The sequence below is a fragment of the Nyctibius grandis genome, chromosome 4 (assembly GCF_013368605.1).
Source record: "Nyctibius grandis isolate bNycGra1 chromosome 4, bNycGra1.pri, whole genome shotgun sequence".
NCBI classification, from domain to species: domain Eukaryota; kingdom Metazoa; phylum Chordata; class Aves; order Nyctibiiformes; family Nyctibiidae; genus Nyctibius; species Nyctibius grandis.
Window position 1 is genome coordinate 85,097,860 of NC_090661.1, and position 23,280 is coordinate 85,121,139.

Here is a 23,280-nt window from a genome sequence, read left to right on the forward strand (position 1 = left end):
CAGTGATGAGCCAATCGCCAGCATTACTTTCTGTATTAGTTATCTCTGAAACATTACCAATGGCGAATCTGAATGTAAAAATAGCTGCTGACTGTTTGTTTCATCTGTCTGTTACTTGACACCGCATGGTTATTCCAATACGTATGTTTGCCTCTTCCCCACCATGATCTCCGTTCGGTTTCCCCTTGCCTGATAACTATTTAAATACATTTTACTAACTTTGGATTCCTTGCTCACTTCACTTCACCTGGCTGGGCAGGTCTGCGAGGGCTCAAGGGTTAGATCCTCCACTTTTATTGTTTTTTTGATTGTTTCTGTTAAGATAACCATGTTCAGAAGGAGAGTCCGAAACACATAAATAATGGGAAGTGCTAATAGTAAGCAGGCTGCTGTAAAATGTGCTGGGACTTTAACTTAAGGGAAGAAAGTGCAGCCCTGCACTGTCCCTGATCAGGAAGCTGGAGCACAGAAGGTAAGGGGGAAGCGTATGGGTGTTTTTTAAAAGCAGGGAAATGCTGAAGAATGGTGGTGTCTGAACGTGTGAATGTGTGTGCACTCAAGGATCAGTTGTGTAATTGATCAGATAAGAGAAATCAAAAAGCATTTATATCTTTTTTTCAGGGTTTAGAAGTGGAAAGTCCTTTCATTTTATCCAGCATTTTCTGCTCTGAAAAATGCTGGATTGTCTCTGAAAGTCTGTGTGTGGAAAGCGACATACATATAGATTTGTATGCAGTGATTACTGTTTATGACACTTATAATTATCTAGTAAAGGGGTATGATCTTTCTGAACGACCACTAAATTGCTATGAAGCTCCATTTAATTGTCCTGTGCATTGTGCTGTAAGCAACTTTAAGCAAATATACACTGACTTTATTTTCCAGATGACTACTGCCTACAGATAAGATACTCCTGAAAAACTTAGTGATTTGTGTAGGGGGTTGAAGGCATTGTTATTTCTCTTTCTGGAATAAATAGGAAGAGAATAATTTAAATATTTTATAGAGAGTAATTAGTATGCTACAGACCCTGAAAAAGTAAAATAGTTCAAATACCTAAGCAGTGCTAAGAGGCCACTATAAATGACTGTGACTATGACTTGTATCCAATTTTAATCACTGGAAAATTTCTTAAATGGCATAAGCTTTTCTGAGTCCAGTTGTTGCAGAACTTAATCTGCCATCCCAAGGAACTACATTTTATTAGCCTAGTTGCAGAACTCGGCAGCAAAATAAGAACAGAAATAATTACAATTGAGCTTGAAAAGCCAAACTGCTTATGCTTTTTTAAATGCCCTGTGAACAAGCAATGTGATTAAATCTGAATAGGGCAAAGTTTTCCTGCAGCAGGCCAAAGCGAACGGTTCACACTGACTTTGTACAGTATCAGATACAGGGTTTCTCAATAGTCCTCTGCCATTGCTGGGAGGGAGGCTGGGGAGAAGAAAAAGTGAGAAAAGATAAGAAGGAGAAATAAACTTTCTGGACAGGATCAAAGTCCGTGGCTCTTTTTCTTCACTTCTTCAAGGAACTGACCATGTAAAAAGCAAATGTCCTTGGTTAAATGCTTGAAGGATAAAGCCTATGGAAAATACTAACAAATAAAAGATTCCCAGTATACTGGAGCCCCCAAACAACTAAATTTCTCCATCCTTCCACGCTTGTCACTAGGAAGGTATTTACATACCTATTCACAACTTAGTTATCACAATGGTTGTAACAGGCACTCACTAGTGAACTTGAAGGCCACAGCTGGGTGGAGGTATGCAGGTATAATTGCATCCCTGCACCACAAACCAAAAGCACACGGAAATTTCACTCTGTAGCCTCTTACTCCTACTTACTTCTCTGAAATGTTTGTCTTGTCTGTGCTTGTGTTACTAGAGCTGTGCAAAAGGCCCACGGAAATGTAAATCCCTCCAAGACCAGGCAAAAAGCCAACTACCCTATGAGCCAGGTTGGGAGAAAATACCACTCATCTGTACCAGTCTTTCCTTTCTCTAGTTGAGCTGAGTTTACACACACAGAAAGCTGCTGGCAGAGGCAAATTCTGCAAGTGGTTTTTAGCTGCAGGCTTTGCTGTGCTGGCTCGCCTGCAGCCGAGGCGCCAGGTCACACAGAGCTTTGTCTACTATAAGCGAGCGGGTGACTGCATTGCTTTTAGAGCTAGCGTGCATTGCTTGAGGTAGTGTTGCATTTTGGGACCAGCAGTCTGTGAGCCAGCTGACAGGTGTGTGGGGAAAGGGAACATAGTGGGGGCTGCCTGTGTGCACTGATAGGGGAACTTTACCCTTGAAAAAAAGGTTGTCCCTCTTCAACCAAGCCTGCATATGTTTTTGGGTGGGTCTGTGATTCCTTACACATATATATCTAAAGGGGGTGTGTGTGTGTGTGTATATATATATATGTGTGTATATATATATATACATACATATACATTTGCGTGTATGTATTAAGCTTGGTGTTTTGTGACTATGTTGCTGCTTGCCAGGTTTTTATGGCTTTCAAGTGTGTACAGCCAGAGAGACTGCCACCGAGACCCCTGTCCCTTAGCAACCCCAGAGAAACTGAGGCAGCATCGAAGCCATAAAGGGACAACTCTTCCACAGAAAAAAGGTTTCCCTCTCCCTTGGGTTCCCCTGCCAAATGATCCTCTTTGGACAGGTATAGAAAACAGATATTTAGTTATAGTCCTAGGTTTCTTTATCATCCATCTCCTGTGCTTGCAAATAATGATATACAAGAAGGCATTAGCAAATAATGATTAACCTAAGTCATCTAGTAACAGTCAGACCAGCCTTCTTATGAGGCAGGCAGGTCAAACAGTGATGCATCTTTATTTTCAGTCTCTCACATAGCTACATCCCAGTAGTTTCAGGGTTGCTTTCACTGTTGCTTACACACTATGTCTGAGGCTGTTTTGGAAACCATGATAGGGCTATGACAGTCAGGTACATGAAGGCCACCTAACTTGTACTTCCTACTTGGAAAAGACAGAGATTAAAATCCCTGCAATTTTTGGAAAAGTCTCTAAAAGATATGCATGTGGTTAACATTTGCCTACACCTTAACATGCAGAGTCAGCAAACAGCAATATCTGGCAGTTTACAGCTACTGCAGATCCTCAGTCTCAGATGTGCCTCTGTCTATCGCCTTTACCTGGATCAGACATAACCTGTCATATCTTAAGGTCAGCTTGGCTTGCCTGTCAGCTTCATTATAGACCCTTGTACAATTCTGCACGCTTCTGATGGCTTCTGCTTTGTTGAGACGTATTTCAGGGGTGTCCTTGTCCCCATTCTTTGCATGTTGCAAAGCATAGGGCTCCATTGTGCAGAAATTGGAGTCAGTGCCCAGGACTGTCTGGGATGTTTGTGCAGAGGCAGCAGTATGTTCAAAGGGAACCAGATCCTGCAAGCTGCATCCAGAATCTGTGCTGGGGCAGTGGGGCAGCGTTCCTGATCATGAGCTTGTTGTTCACTGAGACTCATTGTTTTGACTGATCTGCTTTGAAGTAATGACATTAGGACTTAGTCTGTTTCTCCAAAACTGAGAAATGACTTGTTGAGCTACAGAGTTGTGACCAGGCCTGTTAATTGAATGAAGCCATAGACAAGAAGGTTGAATTGCCACTCAGGGTGTGGGGGAGAGCTGAGGAGAAGGGCCAGGGAAGAAGAAGTGGCTGGTGACAGCACTGGACTGCAGGTGATGCTATTGCCTGCCTGCAGGTTTCTTTAGAGGGTCTGGGGATTCTGGAAAAGCACTGTGATGACAGCGTCACTGAGGTTGCTGAGGGACTGATTCAGCCAGAGTCATTGGGGGGGTCTCTCTTAGGGAATAAGTGTGCATTCTACTTAAAACTCTTGTTACTTTCCTTTCTGTCTTTTGCATATATCCTTTACAGAATAATCACAAGAAATGCATTAGCATATGCATTAACTGTAAAAGAATGAGGAGGTGCCTTGGGGACACGCCATTAAATCATAACAATGAATCAATCTCTGAATAGGAAGAGGGATTTTCCAGGAAAAAAAAAAGATCCCCTGTTGCACAGTGAAGAGGGAACTGGAAGGAGCTTCCATCTTGCTCAGGATGAGACTACTGGCCAGCTTTTGCTTCTCAAAAGGAGGAAAATAGTGTGACCTCTAGAGATAACACTTGGGGGCAAGGGTGGGTGGGCTCTCCCATGCCCTCTCAAAGTTCTCCCACAGGTGGATCGCTAGCTGTCCCATGGCCATCTTCCAGATAGCAGGCAGGAGTAAGACAAGCTACAGCTTTTGTCCTTCAACTGTAATGGCTCTGTTATCATCACAAATGGTTGATGAGCAGTTTGTCATTGAAGGAAAGATGCTATGCTAATGGATGGTTGTGTGCTTGAGTCATATGCTCTGGCATGTATATAAGTGTGTATTTCCCTCCCTGTCACACTGCTTGCTCAAGAACTGATCTCTCTTGACTGCACTTGAAAGCTACAGCAAGGTGTAAGTAAAAATAGCTCTATTCCTGCAGTCTGAGCCAGAAAAACTTGAAAACCAAAGCCTCCACCTTCTTTTCCTCCCTCTGGTACATATACGTAATTGTCTTTTGTAACATAAGACAGGTATTTCAGAATATTGCATGTCTCTAAGTCCTGTGGAATTCTGTGCATGATAAAACCACTTAGAACTTGAAACAATTTGGAACCTAGCACCTACAAATGGCTTGAATGCTTTTCTTTATAGAAAACAGATTCAGCAAAATCCTTGTCCAAACTCTGGAAACATCCAGAAGATATAAAATAAAGGAGCAGGTCAGACTACCAGTAAAAGAATAATACTTCTTTTCTGCAAGCCTGTTATTTCCTGAGACTTTATCCTGTGTGAGTGGGTATGGGTCAGACTCTCCTTGTCAAGAAGCTTAAATGGCTTAGGTGTAAACTTGACAATGCAGATGATATCGGTGTTCTGGGGCTGATGAGGAGGGTAGTGTAAGTGGGGGGTGGTTTCATATTCCCCAGCCTGGAAAAAGATGTGAGGCATGGCTGGTTGCTAGCTGCAGATTTCCTTGTGTAGGTCACAGCGGAGAATACACCTGCTTCCCTCTTGTGTCTAACATATTTGCTGGTATCATTACAATTTTCCCATGACAGGGGCTGGGACTGTCTGGCATGCTCCTTTACAAGACATCTAGGCCATTGCATTTGTTTTCTTGTCCATGCGTTTTTCTTCCCTTCCCTCCTTGTTATCTCCCTTCTCTAACCACTGCAATGCTGCGGTACTCTACGACTTTCCCTCTACTGTGGGAAAATCTTTTTTCCACTCAGGAAGTGAAAACTCAGAAGCTGTCATCCTCTAAGCCTTGCTTGAGACTCAGTGAAAGGAGATGAATACCTGTCTCATCAGCCAAAATATTGTCAGTGCTCAGTGGAGGGGCTGTACCAATGCAATGTCAGTTGTCACCTTGAACTGGTGAGGAAGACTTGAGTCTTTGTGATCTCAAAGAGAAATATAGGTATCAAGAAACTGAGGCGGAGCTGGGATCTTTGCAGTGAGTCAGTCACCTGCAAATTCATATGGATTTCACTATAAAATATAATGCCAAACTACAGCACCATACTCAGTTGAAGGGTTGTGGGTTTTTTTGCAGAGGCTCATGGTAAAGTACCATGCCCTATGAAGGGAAGTGGGAAGGCACATTTTTGCCTTAACTGACAAAGGTTAAGCTCGTCTTGTGTGATTCAGAAAACATAGACTTGATTCCCTGCCCTGCCACAGATGCAGACAAATCTTGATCTCGATCTTGGGCAAATCAGTCAGTTGAAGCCAGGCCTTAGTTGCTGGTCTGTAAATAAGACAGAAATCCTGCTTGCAGTGCAAGAGTTTGCAAGGATAAATAGCCACAAGATGTTCATGTACCATATTACACGGGAGCTGTATAAATATCTCATTATATATTGACTGACCTAGTTACAGACAGTGGCCTTTTCCAGTCAGACATTTAATGCCAAGAAATGCACTGTTTGGGTTCAGTTGCTTAAATGTCACTTGTCTGTGCTGACTTCAGGTCATGGGAGGAGCGCCATCCCTTTGCCTTGTGATGCTTGTAGACTTGTGCTGTTTGTCAAGTGCTGCACCTGCCCTTTGCCTCTGTTAGTCATGCGCTCTGTGCCTTTGACTTCCTCCATCGTTTCTGCATGTTACTGACTCTTCAAAGGCAGTGGGTAGGGCTCAGGTAATGGAAGGAGTGAACAGGAGTTACAAGAAAGCATCAGTCCAGATACAACCCATTCTGAGAGACATCTTCCAGACTTGACAGGCCTCTTGGCAGGATGGGGTATTTGGAGGAGATTGGGAAAGGCAGTCCAGAGACCAGCTGGAAATAACTGTTGGGTCTTTGCCATTGAACCAGAAAGGGAAAGGTAGAGAGACTTGCCATGATTCTCCATAGCTGTCACAAGCTGTCTCTGTTCCTCCCATTTTTCTTCACATTAGGTCTTCATCTCCCAGTGCTTGAAGCTTTGTGGTCTGAGCTGAAGAGGTAAGCGTTCCAGCTGGGGCCTGGAAGAGGTTCAAATCCTTTGGGGAAAGGACACAGAGCAGGATACATAACACAAGGTCATTAGCTGGGTACACTCTCTCCTTGCATTCATGTTTCCACCAGCTTGCCCTGACCTTCCTTGAGCTGTGAGTCTGATAAGTCCCTGGTTCCAGCTCCCATGGCAACAGATGCACGAGCTTCAGTAGAGCTCACTGGGAGAAAAAGACTTCAGCTGTCTTTTCTTCAGAAAAAACTGGTTTGATTAAACAAATAAAATTACAATCATATTCATTTTAATGACATTTCCCCTAGAAAGATAATTGGAAATTTTTTTTTTTGATCATTTGGAATATTTACTTAGGGAAATTTCAAAACAAGATCACATTCTCTGTTGCAATACCATCAGAGTATTGTTTGATGTAGAAAATAAAATGAAAAGTTTCAGTTAATGCTAAATAGCATACACCTTCTCTGACTTAAGGACAGTAATAATATACTATTTTAACTGTTATGATATATATTATAGTTTTTCTACACTACTTCTCATGGCCTATAGTATAAAAATAGTGAAATAATATGAAATGAAAAGATATTTTTTAAAATTCTGAATTAAATTTTTAAATTTATAATTTAATTCCTCTTCAGAATCTTTATTCTATGAGAAATTTCAAAAACAATCTAAATGAAAACATTCTGCTATCACATACACACACACACATAAATACATTTCCAAAACATTATAGTGTCCACAGGATGGCAAGTCAGATCGCCAGCCAGCTCTGCTGGTCCAGTCTGAGACTGCACAATGTCTATCCACATCACTCTTAGGTCTAGATATTCTAGTGAAAGTAGATATTGCAGAAAAGAGCAAAATTACTTTATCCCAAATGCACTGCTATTGTCAGTGGTGAGTGATACAGGTTAGAAAATCAGAATTGTCCAGAGGACATGATTTGGCATAGCAATGTGGTATTGGTTCCAAATCCCTTTTCTTCGCATGTTGGCCTGAATGCCACATGGGGGTGAGGTTTGGCTCTTGAGAGATGTTGGATTTCACTTTACTGTGGTTACAGTTACTTATGTAGCCTTCTGGATAGCGCACCAGTGTCAGCTTAGGAAGTAGATGTATTTAGAGTCACCAGTTCTGTTCTCAGTTATTCTACTGACGTCAGTGAAATGACTCTAGATTTATACCAGTGTAACTGAGAACAGAAGTTGGCCCAAAGTCAAAAACAGTCTCTTCTCTGGCCCAGGACAAGCTGTTTGAGACACAATTGCTGGGCCAAATCATCAAGAGAAATGGACCACAGTCTACACTGGTTTGGTCCGGACACATAGTTGCTTCACCTTGCTTCCCAGGCAACGATCAAAGATCTGATGCTGGAATGGCTGAGGTCACCTTGTTCTATGATACTCATTTCTGTCAGTGTTTGAGATCTTCACCCTAAGCTGGACTGACCTAGTTTTCCACCCTCCATCACCTGGCGAGGTATTTGTACTTGAGTAAATTCCCTTCCCCCAGGCAGGAGAATTTGCTTTGGCCACCCTTTATGAGGGCAAAGCATAGATGAAAGTGATCTTGTTGGACGAGGAAATGGAGTCTTGTGCTAATAGCTTTCACCTTATGACCATCTTAATCCAGAAATTACCTTTCTTGACAGTTTGGGGAAATGTGGCTGGAGCACCACTTTCTTTTGCCCGGCAGCTCCCCTCCTCGGTGAGGGTGTTTTGATCCTCTGCCCTGTCCATGTGCCCCGAGGGCTGCTCAGACAGACGGTGTGCCTGGAGCTGCCCAGGCAGCAGGGCAGATTAGAGGGAGCATTAGCTCAATGTAGCCCAATATGACCAGCCCACACGCTCTTGGCAGTTCAAGCAGCCCAGTGCAAGGGATGTTTAGGTATTGTACACCAGACTACAGGGGTCTTTCCTTTCTCCTGGACATTCTTCTGGCTTCTTGTCTCTGACAGGGAATTACAGGGTGACCTTTAACTCCCTGACACCTTTCTGTCTGTTTTTCTAAATGCAAAATGAAGACAGTGGCACTGTGATCATTGACCAACAGCAGCATACTCAATACTTGTTCACTTACTGATCACTGCTGCCACACAGGACTTTCTGGTGATACCCAAGAGAGCTCACTGAGCCAGCCCTGCTTGGGCTAGTGAGGAGCTGCCATCAGCTGGGAGCGTTGTCTCAGCCTGGTGACACATAGCTGAACAGGCCTGTTTCCATCCAGTCTTCTCATCTGATTATGAGCTCCCATGTGTGCCATGAACAAACATGCACCTAGGCAAAAAAAATTGTCAGTTCTTTAGGGATTCTCCTGTTTTGCATGGTAAGAAGCATTATTTGTCATGATGAGTGCCTGGAAGCTCAAAGCAGCAGCAGCGGTGTGTGTGTGAGTAAGCATGCCACTGAATAAACCTCAGCCAGCAGTCACCACAGGACTCTCAGTTTGTGCTGGAGCTGTGGATGGATGCCATACAGAGAGCACCACATGAACAAACCAGCTCACAAAGATTTAAAGAAAATAAACTTTCCCTTCCTCTCCCTTCTTTTCCCATCGTCAAGGGGAATGCAGTGCTGCTGACTTCAGACTGCTATGCAACTCCCAAGGGTGCTGCCAAAATGCCACTGCGATGTCTCATGGTACAACATTTCAGCCAAATACCAGCCCAAGGTGGGCAGAGGAACCAACCGGCCCTTTATATATTGCAGCAGCAGTGATGTCACACGCTCCAGCCAAGGCTGCTGGTTTGCCCAGCTCATGTCTAATGAAAAAAGTTGACATTCAGTCTGTGCCAGGCCAGGAATAGTCTCTGTAATTTAACCTCCTCATCACAACTTGCTAGGCACTTAAGAGTGCCACAGAAAAAGCCTCCTATTTAAGAGAGGAGAGGCTGGTTTCTGATTAAGCTCCTTGAAATCTGTACATTCATGCAAGCTTTTTTGGTACCTTGTATCAGATGAGGCCTACTGCAAACACCATGTTTCTCAGCATTTCCCATGCAGTTGCAAATGCCCAGCGTTGCTTTCCTCTGTCTTGAAAACGGCCTAAATTCAGGCATTCTTAAATGTTTTAGCTAGCTGAATCCTGACCTAAGCTCAAACACCATACTTTGCTTGCTGGCTGCCATGTTTGTACAAAAAAAGTAAAGAAATGGGACTTTACCAGGTTATTAAACCAGCCATGAACCAGCTTCTTTGCCCAAAGTTCAGAAGTTGTCATCATACCTATACAAGAGATAGACAGATCAGTAGAGTGCTGCTGTTTCAATCCAGTCCCGGTAGTGATCTGCACCTTGAACGCTTGGTGTAGATACAACTTTTCCAGCTTCGAACATTACACTGCCCAAGTACTAGTATTATGGCTGGGAGAGACAAGGATCTTCACAAGGGTTTCAGAGACAGTGACAGTCACTATTCTTTTTTAATCAGTGGCGGTGAGTTGTTTTTGTAACAGTGACTCCATCTAGGAAAATAATTGCTGAGATTACATCATGATCTCCATGTTTATTGTTACCCTACTCACTTTTCAGCAAATGTTCTCAGTTTACAAGGGACAAGATGTTTCTTCAGACCTCTGTCCATGAGATCTGAAAGCCAAGCTTCCTCCTAGTTCAGGCACCACCACCAATAAACAGCGATAAACATTGTGCCACTGGAATTGAGTCAAAAGCCTGTTGATGAGTGACCCAGAACATTATCACAATCTCCCACAGCTCTGTTGACTTTGCACAGTGTTAAGAGTACCACATAAGCAGTAAATTTGTAATTTAACCTCTGAGCAAAGAGATAACTGAGTACACATCTCTGCAATGAGGATGCCCTTTTACATCTGGCTGGAACCAGACATAGCATTGGGGTTCTTTGCTTTGCTTTTTTTTTTTTTTTTTTTTTTTACTTAGTCATCTTAAACAGACCACAAGAAGTTCTGATTGGTACAGGCTTGTCCCTAAACTGACACTGATAACTGTCCTTCCTCAGGTAAGGTGTAGGAGGCCATCCCAGTGGGTGAGCCGTTGTTGCCACTTTTGCCAGTGTGTCTTGAATACCATGGGCTGACACAAAATTTTGCTTAGAGGAGACCCTTTTTTCAGAAAAATCTACTGTTTGTGCACCTATGTGCTATTTGCATTCCCTCAGGGCCAGGCAGTTCTCCTTGTAGTAAATGGATGTATTCTTGCAAAAATTAAACAAACTAGCCTGAACCTTGGGGGTCTCCACAGCAAAAGGACAGCAGCAATGCACATTCACTGTAGCTGAGCTTTCCTTTAGCATCTCCTGACTCTGATTCATGCATGGAAGGAAAAAGATGTTTTGTTTACTGCTTCTCACCATCCCAGCTGTCCACCTTTCCTCTCCTTTACAACAGGCACAGTGAAAAGGATGGACTTTCAAACTGCAACTGCATTAGTTCCCAGTTCACCAGATTGGTGTCTGTCTATACTTGTTGGCAGTAGGAAGTCATATACAGGTGGAGTGAAGGCACACATTTTCCTCTGCAGTCACTCTGAAAGGGTGGCACAGCAGGGACATAGACAGCAGCAGGGAAGAAGTCATCTGGCACAACCCCTCTTTTTAGCCTGGAGACGTCACCCACCCTTTGCAATGGGCAGACTGCCAGGAAACCATTGCTCACTCAGCTCTAAGTCCCTGCTGGGGCTACCAGAGAGTGCTGGAGGTTGTGATAGTTGTTTGCTAGGAACCTGACTGCACTCCACAAGCTACCAGACCCTCAGGGTATCTGGTTATTATCACTCTGGGATGGATATCTGTCTCTTTTGGTGAGAAATCCTGTAAATCACTCCTAAAAGCATTGTCAAATGTGAATGAACAAATAAATGAATGAATACAGCACGAGATAATCTTCACATCATGCAAACAAATGTCTTTGTTTTCAAATTGCAGAGTTCACTTAAGATCAAAAAATGCTGAAGGTCAGAAACATCCCAGGACACTACTTCTGTCGAATCTACATCACTGGACTATTTCTACATCCTCACTAAAGATGGTCAGAAACGAAGCCAAATACATGCACAAGAGGGAGTTCTAAAGATGAGAAGCAAAATTACATGGCAGGTATGTACCTGTACTTCCTGCTCATATAACAGTTAAGAATCAAAACCAGGAGCGGGATGGCCTTTCATTTGTCTTCTCTTTTCTTCTTGCTGCATTATACACAAAAATGTAGGTGTGGTGGGGGGAGTGAAACTCACTTTTGAAAAATCTTTGTACAAGTAAAATGGAGCTCTATTAAGCTTGTTTTATTTCTGGTGTAAATCTAATGTAGTTCTGCATAAGTCATTGGAATTGTATGGCTGGAAGGATGGAATCAAGATTCACTATGATACTTTGAGTCTAAAAATAGATTGGCTGAGGGTTTTTTTAAATAGAAAAGGAAGGTGCAGAGTGTTTTCATTTGAAAAAACAACTGAGCCTGAGTAACTCAGCTGATTAAGTCCAGTTCTTCAGACTTTTCTGACTAGCACTGAGTCATCATAGGGAAAAACGTGCCCTTTCCAAGAGTCTCACTGAGATGGGCCAAAGTGGAATCGTGGATTTGGACAGCTGAAGGGGCTGAAATCTGGGTCTGGATTTCATTGCTCTGTTCTACAGTAGATCCAAGCTTGAGATGGAGACAGCTTCCACCTGTATAGAACTATGGTGTTTCAGCTCATCACAAGTAAATGATGCAATTTTACTAGGAAATGGAGATAGAGATCATACCTTCCTTAAGGAGTCTAAAAGCACTTTCTTTTTAGCTAGCTCTTGAATATCCTTTTAAACTGAGTCTTGCTGTAGTTTAGTCGATACCCTGCTCAAGCCCTTGAATGTGAGAATAAAGAGTTTACAGAGTAAGCTTTAAAGAGTTTTAGTGTGTAGATTTCAAGTATAGCTGAAGGGTCTGTTTTGCTTATGCTTGTTCCATCCAAAGATTCTCCCATCCTGTCTTCAGACTGATGTGGTGATAGACAAAAACCACAATGCTGTGGGCTCTGATGACACAAAACTGGGAGGAGTGGCTGACACACCAGAAGGCTGTGCTGCCATTCAGAGAGACCTGGACAGGCTGGAGAGTTGGGCGGGGAGAAATTTAATGAAATATAACAAGGGCAAGTGTAGAGTCCTGCAGCTGGGCAAGAACAACCCCATGTACCAGTACAAGTTGGGGACAGACCTGTTGGAGAGCAGCGTAGGGGAAAGGGACCTGGGGGTCCTAGTGGACAGCAGGATGAACATGAGCCAGCAGTGTGCCCTTGTGGCCAAGAAGGCCAATGGCATCCTGGGCTGTATTAGAAGGGGTGTGGTTAGCAGGTCAAGAGAGGTTCTCCTCCCCCTCTGCTCTGCCCTGGTGAGGCCGCATCTAGAATATCATATCCAGTTCTGGGCCCCTCAGTTCAAGAAGGACAGGGAACTGCTAGAGAGAGTCCAGCGCAGAGCCACGAAGATGATTAAGGGAGTGGAACATCTCCCTTATGAGGAGAGGCTGAGGGAGCTGGGTCTCTTTAGCTTGGTGAAGAGGAGACTGAGGGGTGACCTCGTTAATGTTTATAAATATGTCAAGGGCAAGTGTCATGAGGATGGAGCCAGGCTCTTCTCAGTGACATCCATTGACAGGACAAGGGGCAACGGGTGCAAGCTGGAACACAGGAGGTTCCACATAAATATGAGGAAAAACTTCTTTACAGTGAGGGTAACTGAACACTGGAACAGGCTGCCCAGAGAGGCTGTGGAGTCTCCTCCTCTGGAGACATTCAAAACCCGCCTGGACGCGTTCCTGTGTGACATGATCTAGGTAATCCTGCTCCGGCAGGGGGATTGGACTAGATGATCTTTCGAGGTCCCTTCCAATCCCTAACATTCTGTGATTCTGTGATTAATGGAAGGCTGTGATATTTATAATTGCGTTGAATGGGTTACCTTTTGCTCTCAGCAGTTCTGGAACTGAAACCAAATGTTCCCCGTGCTCCTTTAGTGGGTCTGCTAGAGTCCCCTAGGCACTCCTGCCTTCTGCTGGTGAAGATGATATTAGCAGCCTCTTCAGTTTTAATGTACCAACCAACCGTATCTGGATATGGGTAGCTAACAGATTTTACCCCAGCAATATTTGCGTGGAACATGCTAATACATAGTAAATCCTCGTTACCTATGGTGCCATTCTGCTTTCTCAAACAAGGGTTCTGCTCAGGGTAATCGTCACAGCAAAGCTCCAGACTGATACAAGCAGGTCCATCTCTTATAGACTTCATTTTCCGCAGTCATAAGCTAGCAGATGAGTGAGAACAGAACCTTCTATAATAACATTATTTTTCACAAAATATTTTAAGTTATAATTACGATGTCTCGCCAAGTAAGTTTTATCAACTTTTCTGTCGTTAAGTAAGTTTTCTCCCTTTTTATTACTAATTCTTCCTGGCCAAAAAATGGGTAACCCTCTTAGCTAAATACATGCACAGCACTTGGAAATGTTTATGGTTCGAAGTATGGAAAGGGAAGTACTTGTAATTTGGCTCTTATATCCTTGTTTAAGAGCCAAAGTAAAGAATCTGAGGTGAAACCACGTTTTTTAATGGCACTTTTCAGAAATTAAACTATGTACCATGAGCTACTTGAATTGACCAAAATAACAATTATTTTTCATGTTGTTTATTGTGTTGCTAGCATCTTGTTTAGAACACATATAGGAGCAAACTAGTCTCTGTCTAATAGTGTTAAATGATAATTTATAATTTTTGGCTTTGCAGAGAAGAAAGTTTCCTTCAGCTGTTCCGTAAGATGAATCAATGTGCAACGGCACCGTCTGGAGGGATTGCTTTGTGCTTGTGAATTGCAAACAGTGGGAACCACCCAACAAAATCATCTGCCTATTTGACACCTGAAAGTAATCCTTTGCATAATTCATTCATGACTCCCATGAATAATGCAGGGAAATAAGAAACATACAGAAGGACATAGTGATTCCTCAAGTATTGGGAGTCTCCTGGATGACACAGACAGAGAGGTGAGCAGCCTCACAGACCGGGCTTTCAAAAGTTTGTGTGTGGCAGAACTTGAAGACTCTTACAATGACCCAGATCTTGCCATTTCACCTGACTTTGCCCTCCAATTCTCTGCTAAATTTCACCCGGGGACATTAAACCATACCATCAAGAAAAGCAACATCTGTAATAAGCTAACAGCAAGAAACAATGAACATACAATATGGGCTTCAACATTCCAACAATTACCAAAGTATGCTCCGGAGGAGAAAAAGATTGCTAAAGAGAACACCTTTGCCATGGAAAGGAGAAAGCTAAATTTGCCAGTCCCTGGTCCAAGGAACAATAAACATGTTTCAAAAGTGTCCTCATTAATTAAGACATTTGATAAGACTGCAGACCAAGGGTCAGGAGGTTCCCTGACAGCCCTTAAGCAGCCCATTAAGAACAGCTTTCAAAAATGTAAATTAAATCATGGAAATGATATGGCTTGCTGGGATGACACAGACTTTTTAAGCATCCACAAGGAGCTTTCTGAATTTTCTGAGGCTAGTCAAGGTAGCCACTGTCTCAGCAGCAAACATGAGCCACAGAAAAGACCTAATAAAGTAGACCTGATTTATTGTGGCTCTGATGGTTATTATCCTACACTGATTGAGATGTCAAAAGTAGCCAAGTCAAATTTCTCCCGTTCATCAAAAAAGGCTTTAAAAAACAGAAGTGTGAAAGTTAATGAGCCAGCAAAAAAAGGTAATTTTCTACACAGTGAGAACAGTGCTTTTGAATCATGGAATGTTCATCATAAAAAACTGAGTGAAAAGGAGGAATTTGTTGATATAAAAACAAAAAAGGAAGGTCTTGCATACCTGGAAGAAGCACCATTTATTAAAGGATCCTGCACACGTGAACATAAATTACCACCTGCCAAGATCACTGCTGCTAAGAAGTGGGAGAAAGATCTGCAGATGGAGCCAACTCCACCAGAAGCTGCTTTCAGCATCCCTCTCCCAGCTGTATATGTACCTCAGGGCCCTCTCCCTTCAGAAACTGAATTTCCTGCTGCCCTTCCTCCCTCACCCCCCCCTAGGATGCATGTGCACCAGGGTCCTCCTCGGCCACCCCCTGTCCCACAGGTGCTTCCTCTTCCACCCCCCACCCAGCAGGGCTATCCCCCAACACCCCCAACACCTGAAGCCCCTCCTGTGCCACCACCCCCAGTGGCAGCTCAGCTTTCCCCCCCTGCCATGTCCCAAGCCTCCGTCTCACCCCAGTCCACATCCTACAGGATGGTTTCACCCTCACCCATGTCCCAGGCACCCAGTCCACCTCCACCAAGACCCCTCATCACCTTATCCAAAGAGGAGACCCTCAGTCCCCAACTGGGCAATACCTGTCCCCCCTGGAGGAGACAGAGGGCTACAAAAGTGGCAGCAGAGAAGAGACAGACTTCAAGGGAGAAGTTCGTAGCCAGCGATGAGACGGTTTCATTGTCTGAAAAGGCGACTGGTTCTGAACTTGGTCTGGATGTGACTCCTCTGGCTAAACAGGTAAACTCTGGATCTATCAGTCCCTCTTTCAACATCACCGAACTCTTAACACCCATCATACCACCAAAACAGGAGGTAGACCCTGTGGAAAGCGAGCTCATCCCACTGACACCTCCTCCCAGTGAGAGCACGGCAGTGAGAGACCATGAGGGGAGCGCGTTTGGCGATTACAGGTCTCGAGATAGTTACAAGTCGAAAGCATCGAGTTTGTTATTCAACTTGAAGGATGTGCGTAAACGTGTTAAAAGCATTTATACCCCTTCTCCCTTGTTAAGGGCCTTGGAGGAGAAAAATAAAACTAGGGAAAATACACAGGAGAGTACAAAAATGAATGCCTCACTCTTGACTTTACAAGAAAAAAGTAACAAAAATATTGCAGAGAAAGATGAATCAAGTGATATAACTTCCATATTGTCTGACAGTGTTCACGAAAAGGACAATAAAACTGATTTAACTGGACACTTTACAGACAGTTACCTGACTTTGAGTTCACCCCAGACAACAACGGACCTTTTATTTTACCAAAGTGGGGACAACTTGCAGCAAGACAGTTCAAAACACGAAGGTCTGGTTAAAAACACAAGGGGTAATGAAAACTTCCCCTTGTTCAGACATGAATCAAATGAATCTGATTTAAGGAAACGTCTGCAGTATGCAGCACTGAAACCATTCAGTAGAGACAATGCAGATACAACAGCTGGGCAGCCCATACAAAATCCCAGTGTCCAGGGTGAGGAAAATGAGAGACAGGCTGCTAATCAGAATGAAGAGTTTGCCTTCAAAACACTCCCATACCAACTTTCACCAGCAGAGGATGTGCCTTACAGTGATATCCAAACCAGTATGGTGGTAACTGACCATGAAGCACAAGGGAAAAGAAGCAGTAGCTCTTCGGAGCAATCTTTCATCTCCACGGTAGAGCAGCCACTTCAGGAGGAGCCATTTCCACCAGTGCCCCTGATGCAGAAGGCATGCCTTCAAGAAAGCCAGAGGACTAAGAGTGAAATGGGTGCTGACAGTAAGAAAAGCCACAAGGAGAGAGGGAAAGAGGTTGGGGAAGATGAACTGCAGTATTATGCTTGTATCAGCTCTGGTACTGATGCAGCAGAGAAGAAGGAGGGTAGGGTTACTGGCAATGAACAGAGGAGCTTGATGAAAGAGAAACTAAGGAGAGAGAACAGGGAAGAGACCAACAGCATGGATTCTACTTCTGACAGTATAAGGGACATGTCCATTCCCAGGTCTGAGGAGCCACAAACACCCCCATCTTCAAGCTCAACCAAACCCAGGCTGTTTATGATTAAAGATAACACAGTCAGGTCACCTCAGGTAATAAGAGCTGTCAAGCTTCCCTTGCTCAGGTCCTTTTCCCTGGATGATTCTGTAAGCAGCAGTTATAAGGAAATGGAAAGTAGGTTTGTGCCCCCAGCAGAGCACAAGCAGCACCAAAACATGTTGCATGCCCAGGTGGTAGACTGGTCATCATCGAGGCCCAGAGGGCATCAGAACGTGAGGGATGAAGCAACCAACAGAGGGAAAGAGTCCAGTGAGCCTGGATCTACTTCAGCAACACTGGATCCCAGTCTTCTGGAAGACACAGAGAGCTATTCATTAGGGAAGCTGATGGAAGAAGGTGAAGCAACTTCTGCTTTGTTAAATAAAGTTGGGAAAATGAATGAGGAAAGTGTCTGCAGAAGGAAAGAGAAGCCCCAGACTAGGAAGGCAAGACACAGCTTAACACAGCCAAATTTAGGTCTGGAAAATGACCAACGACAAAATGACCCCAGCTATCTCACAGCAAGAAAGACAAATTACTTTAAGAATCATCATTTATCTAATCGCAGAGGCGGCTCTTGTGCGAAAAAAATAATCACTAGGGAGACCATTTCCCCAGTGACTGGCTCCGTATCAGAGGACCATAGGTATTCTCCTGTATCCTATGAGGCTTTAGAGGACATCCTACATACGGAAGGTCCACTGGTTTTGTTAGACAGTCTTGCATGCTCTGCAGTTACAAGCCCCAGGTCAGGCAGCATGATGCACTCTATTGCTGCCAGTTCATCATCAGACAAGCCAACAAGAGAGACAGAGGATGTTATAAACCCTGGCTTGCTAAACATGGCATTAAAGAGCCAGGCTGACATGTCTGAAGAAGGGATACTTGATTCAGCACAGAGGAATCTGCCTTCTGATTCTACAGGAGAAGCTGAGAGACTGGAGCCCAGGGGACCTGCGGAGAGAACAGCAGGCAAGCCTCCTGCTGTGCCACCGAAAACAGAAAAGGCTCTGCGACGAGCCAAAAAGCTGGCAAGCAGGAGAAAGAAAATGCAAGAGCAGCAGAAAGAACGTCAGACTGAGCATACAGATGCTGTAGGGAGAAAGTCTTCTCATTCCAGACAGACACTAACATCACCCTTGGGATATTCTCCTCTCCATCCTGCCCCTCACGCAACTTTTACTCCCACAGAAACCAGTGCAGAAAGACCCAGTGGTGCATCAGCAGTAAGCCCTTCACCCTCTTCAACCCAACGTAAACTCCTCCAAGACCCTGACTCTGGCCAATACTATGTAGTTGATTTACCAGCTGAAGTTAATTTAAAGACATTTTATGACCCAGAAACTGGCAAATATGTTCAAGTCTCAGTTCCTTCCTCGGAAGGGAACTTACACCAGCCACCCTCTTCAGAAATTATGAATTCTCCCTATGCCTCCTACCCTAGAGTGCTGCCTTTACCAGCTTCATCTGTATCAGTGCTGAAGTCACCTTCACAGCTCTCCGAACCTCCCTGGTTAATGCTGCCTGTACCAGGAGAACCAGCTGAACTAGCTGAAGATGGCCAGCAGGACTACAGATACACTGAAGCTGTGGATACCCAGCCCTATATTGAACCAGCCTCTGACCCCAACAGTCAAGATGCTCAAGAAACTCAGGTTCACTTACGAAAGGACATTAGCACAATCCCAAACACTGACAGAGTGTCTCTCACCAATTTAGATGATTTTGCTGCTGAAGGAGTATCTTGAAAACTGAAATAACAAAATATGCCAGCCAGTGTTTTTAAGAACCATTTGGACAGACACATGCACACAAAAGCCCATGCAGATTTGATGTTTGTACAACACTTTATGTCTGAATCTCATTGTGGTTTGGGTGGGAAGGAAAATGAAAGCTGGCCACTTGAAAGATGCAAGGTGATGATCAGTCTGAAGAAGTGTGAAGCTGAGCAAGCACCAAATTACCAGGGAGATGAAGGGGCAATGCCAGCTAAACAAATAAATACGACAGTATGAAGTCACTGTTTGTTGCTGCTGCTGCTTTGCCGTTATGATGGCTGGGATTGCCAAAGCAAGTGTCCTTTTGCCCAGATGTGTTACATGATATATGACAGAAAGTAAAACCCATGAGACCATCCTGTCTATCCTATGAGACCTAAGACAGATGCTGCCTCTACTGGACTTTCCTCACTCACTGCCTTTGAACTATTTTGACAGGCAGAAAGCATATGGCTACAAATATGCCATAAACCCAAGATTCATTTTTTGCACACATTGATTGCCCAGATGTTATTGACAAGAAGATTGTATACTGGACGCACAATACAACAGCCATGTCAAAAAACCTTTAAACAAGAATACAGTTGCAGCTGCTCTAGACTTCTCATACACTTTTGCAGTGTCCACTAACATGCTGCTGAATTCTTTATATTTCTTGATACTCTCCAAATAAGTTCCCTTAGAGTCAGGGGTTATTTATAATACAGCTTAAAACTTCAACTTATCTTGATATTTGGCCTGAAATATTTTGGTAAGGAGAAAGGTTGAATGAAATCCCATAACAGTGTTTGATGAGAAGACCTTTGCTTATTATAATTTAAGTGCTTTTTGTTTTGTTTTCTTTTCAAACTCCCACTGAAATACAGCGCTAACTTTTAAAACCTGAAAAACATTGTACCTAATTTTGGTCTTGTGAATTCTGTGATTTAAAAAAAAAAAAAAAAAAAAGAGATGCAAAACATCCAAAGTATTAATTTCTAGAAAAGCACTTCTTTGGATTATCACTTTTCTTTGAAAGATCCGTATCAAAATATCCCTCATCCTTGCGTAAGTGCTTTTTTATCATCATAGATAATGAGAGAACCTTGGTGAAAAGATTAAAAAATTGAATGTAACATGCCTGCTTATAAATATCTACATTTGGAGTATTGGTTTCCTTTTTCTCTGTCTCATTTTCATACTGATTTCCCCAATTAAAACTGAAGTGCAGGAGCTCTAAAGAAGAATTATACCAGTGACTTTCAGTCTGATTCACATCTCAGAGCTACTTTTACAGGATTATTTTCAGAGAAGTGAGTCTTGACTTTCTGAAAAGAAAGGGAAGAATTGGGCCTTTTGCTAATAAATACAGCATGGAGATGGGACACAGGCACTGCCCCACTCTCTCAGTTTTAATATTTGTGACAGAGGTTTTCTTCAGTAAATTCTTAATTTCCCAGGACAGCTGCTGCTCTCAGAACACAGATCAACACTTGGTGGTTTGGCTCCTTCCCTAACCGGAACTCCGTTCCCAGCCTTCCTCCATCCCCGACAAGAGCCATGTATTCAGAACCTGTCCTGATGCCATCAGACACTTCCTTTCATCAATGATAATCACTAAAACATTTCCCACAGAGGGGATAGAGAGACACTAAAGGCATCTCTTCATTGATTTCAGTGGGGTTTGGATTTGGCCTTTAATGATTCTCTAAAGTCTGTTTTACCTGTTATGCAGAGTTGTGTGAAATTTGCCATTTTGCGAGGCAGCTGAGAGCAGCTGAGAGCAGTCTCGCAATTACAGGGCCTGGTTGTCGTGGGGGATTTCAACTACCCTGATACTTGCTGGGAGGCCTACTCAGCCAGCCATCCTCAGTCCAGGAGGTTCCTCCAGTGCATTGATGATAACTTTCTGATGCAAATGGTGGATGAGCCAACTAGGAGAGGAGCGCTGCTGGATCTTATCCTCACTAACAAGGAGGGTCTGGTTGAAGAGGTGAAGGTTGAGGGCAGCCTTGGTTGTAGTGACCATGAGATGGTAGAGTTCAGGATCTCATGTGGCAGGAACAGAATAGCTAGCAGAATCGCAACCCTGGACTTCAGGAGGGCCAACTTTGGCCTTTTCAAGCAATTGCTAGGGGAAATCCCATGGGACAGGGTACTAGAAGGTAAGGGGGCCCAAGATAGTTGGTTAGCATTCAAGGACTGCTTCTTCCGAGCTCAAGATCAGAGCATCCCAACAGGTAGGAAGTCAAGGAAGGGTACCAGGAGACCTGCATGGTTAAACAGGGAACTGCTGGGCAAACTCAAGTGGAAGAAGAGGGTGTACAGATCATGGAAGGAGGGGCTGGCCACTTGGGAGGAATATAAGTCTGTTGTCAGAGGATGTAGGGAGGCAACTAGGAAAGCTAAGGCCTCCTTGGAATTAAACCTGGCAAGAGAGGTCAAGGACAACAGAAAGGGCTTCTTCAAATACATTGCAGGTAAAGCCAACACTAGAGGCAATGTAGGCCCACTGATGAATGAGGTGGGGGTCCTGGAGACAGAGGATAAAAAGAAGGCGGAGTTACTGAATGCCTTCTTTGCCTCTGTCTGTACTGCTGGAGGCTGTCCTGAGGAGCCCCGGACCCCTGAGGTCCCAGAAGAAGTCAGGATAGAGGAGGAATCTGTCTTGGTAGATGAGGGCTGGGTCAGGGACCAATTAAACAATCTGGACATCCATAAATCCATGGGCCCTGATGGGATGCACCCACGGGTGCTGAGGGAGCTGGTGGAAGTCATTGCTCGGCCACTCTCCATCATCTTTGCTAAGTCGTGGGCAACGGGAGAGGTGCCTGAGGACTGGAGAAAAGCGAATGTCACTCCAGTCTTCAAAAAGGGCAAGAAGGAGGACCTGGGTAACTATAGACCGGTCAGCCTCACCTCCATCCCCAGAAAGGTGATGGAACAACTTGTCCTTGGTGCTGTCTCTAGGCACATCAAGGATAGGGGGATCATTAGGGGCACTCAGCATGTATTCACCAAGGGGAAGTCATGCTTAACCAACTTGGTAGCCTTTTATGAGGACATAACCCGGTGGATAGATGATGGTAAAGCTGTGGATGTGGTAAAGCGTTTGACACAGTCTCCCACAGCATCCTCGCAGCTAAACTGAGGAAGTGTGGTCTGGATGATCGGGTAGTGAGGTGGATTGTGAACTGGCTGAAGGAAAGAAGCCAGAGAGTGGTGGTCAATGTGACAGAGTCCAGTTGGAGGCCTGTGTCTAGTGGAGTCCCTCAAGGGTCGGTACTGGGACCAGTTCTATTCAATATATTCATTAATGACTTGGATGAGGGAATAGAGTGCACTGTCAGCAAGTTCGCTGATGACACAAAACTGGGAGGAGTGGCTGACACAACGGAAGGCTGCGCAGCCATTCAGAGAGACCTGGACAGGCTGGAGAGTTGGGCGGGGAGAAATTTAATGAAATATAACAAGGGCAAGTGTAGAGTCCTGCAGCTGGGCAAGAACAACCCCATGTACCAGTACAAGTTGGGGACAGACCTGTTGGAGAGCAGCGTAGGGGAAAGGGACCTGGGGGTCCTAGTGGACAGCAGGATGAACATGAGCCAGCAGTGTGCCCTTGTGGCCAAGAAGGCCAATGGCATCCTGGGCTGTATTAGAAGGGGTATGGTTAGCAGGTCGAGAGAGGTTCTCCTCCCCCTCTACTCTGCCCTGGTGAGGCCGCATCTGGAATATTGTATCCGGTTCTGGGCCCCTCAGTTCAAGAAGGACAGGGAACTGCTAGAGAGAGTCCAGCTCAGAGCCACGAAGATGATTAAGGGAGTGGAACATCTCCCTTATGAGGAGAGGCTGAGGGAGCTGGGTCTCTTTAGCTTGGAGAAGAGGAGACTGAGGGGTGCCCTCATTAATGTTTATAAATATGTCAAGGGCAAGTGTCATGAGGATGGAGCCAGGCTCTTCTCAGTGACATCCATTGACAGGACAAGGGGCAATGGGTGCAAGTTGGAACACAGGAGGTTCCACTTAAATATATGAGGAAAAACTTCTTCACGGTGAGGGTAACCGAACACTGGAACAGGCTGCCCAGAGAGGCTGTGGAGTCTCCTTCTCTGGAGACATTCAAAACCCGCCTGGACGCGTTCCTGTGTGATATGGTCTAGGCAATCCTGCTCCAGCAGGGGGATTGGACTAGATGATCTTTC

General features: G+C 44.3%; 1 protein-coding gene across 2 annotated transcripts; it reads left to right on the forward strand.

Moving 5' to 3' along the window:
• Positions 1–214: 214 nt before the first annotated feature.
• On the forward strand, positions 215–20,244 carry C4H10orf71 (chromosome 4 C10orf71 homolog). 2 transcript variants are annotated; one of them, XM_068398258.1, is made up of 4 exons: positions 215–472; positions 6,471–6,516; positions 11,428–11,598; positions 14,265–20,244. In XM_068398258.1, exon 4 carries the CDS (start codon positions 14,441–14,443, stop codon positions 19,067–19,069), a length of 4,629 nt encoding a protein of 1,542 aa, XP_068254359.1. In that variant the 5' UTR covers positions 215–472; positions 6,471–6,516; positions 11,428–11,598; positions 14,265–14,440; the 3' UTR covers positions 19,070–20,244. The 2 variants fall into 2 exon arrangements, with proteins under 2 accessions (XP_068254359.1, XP_068254358.1); XM_068398257.1 differs by lacking the exon at positions 6,471–6,516.
• The last annotated feature ends 3,036 nt before the right edge of the window (positions 20,245–23,280 follow it).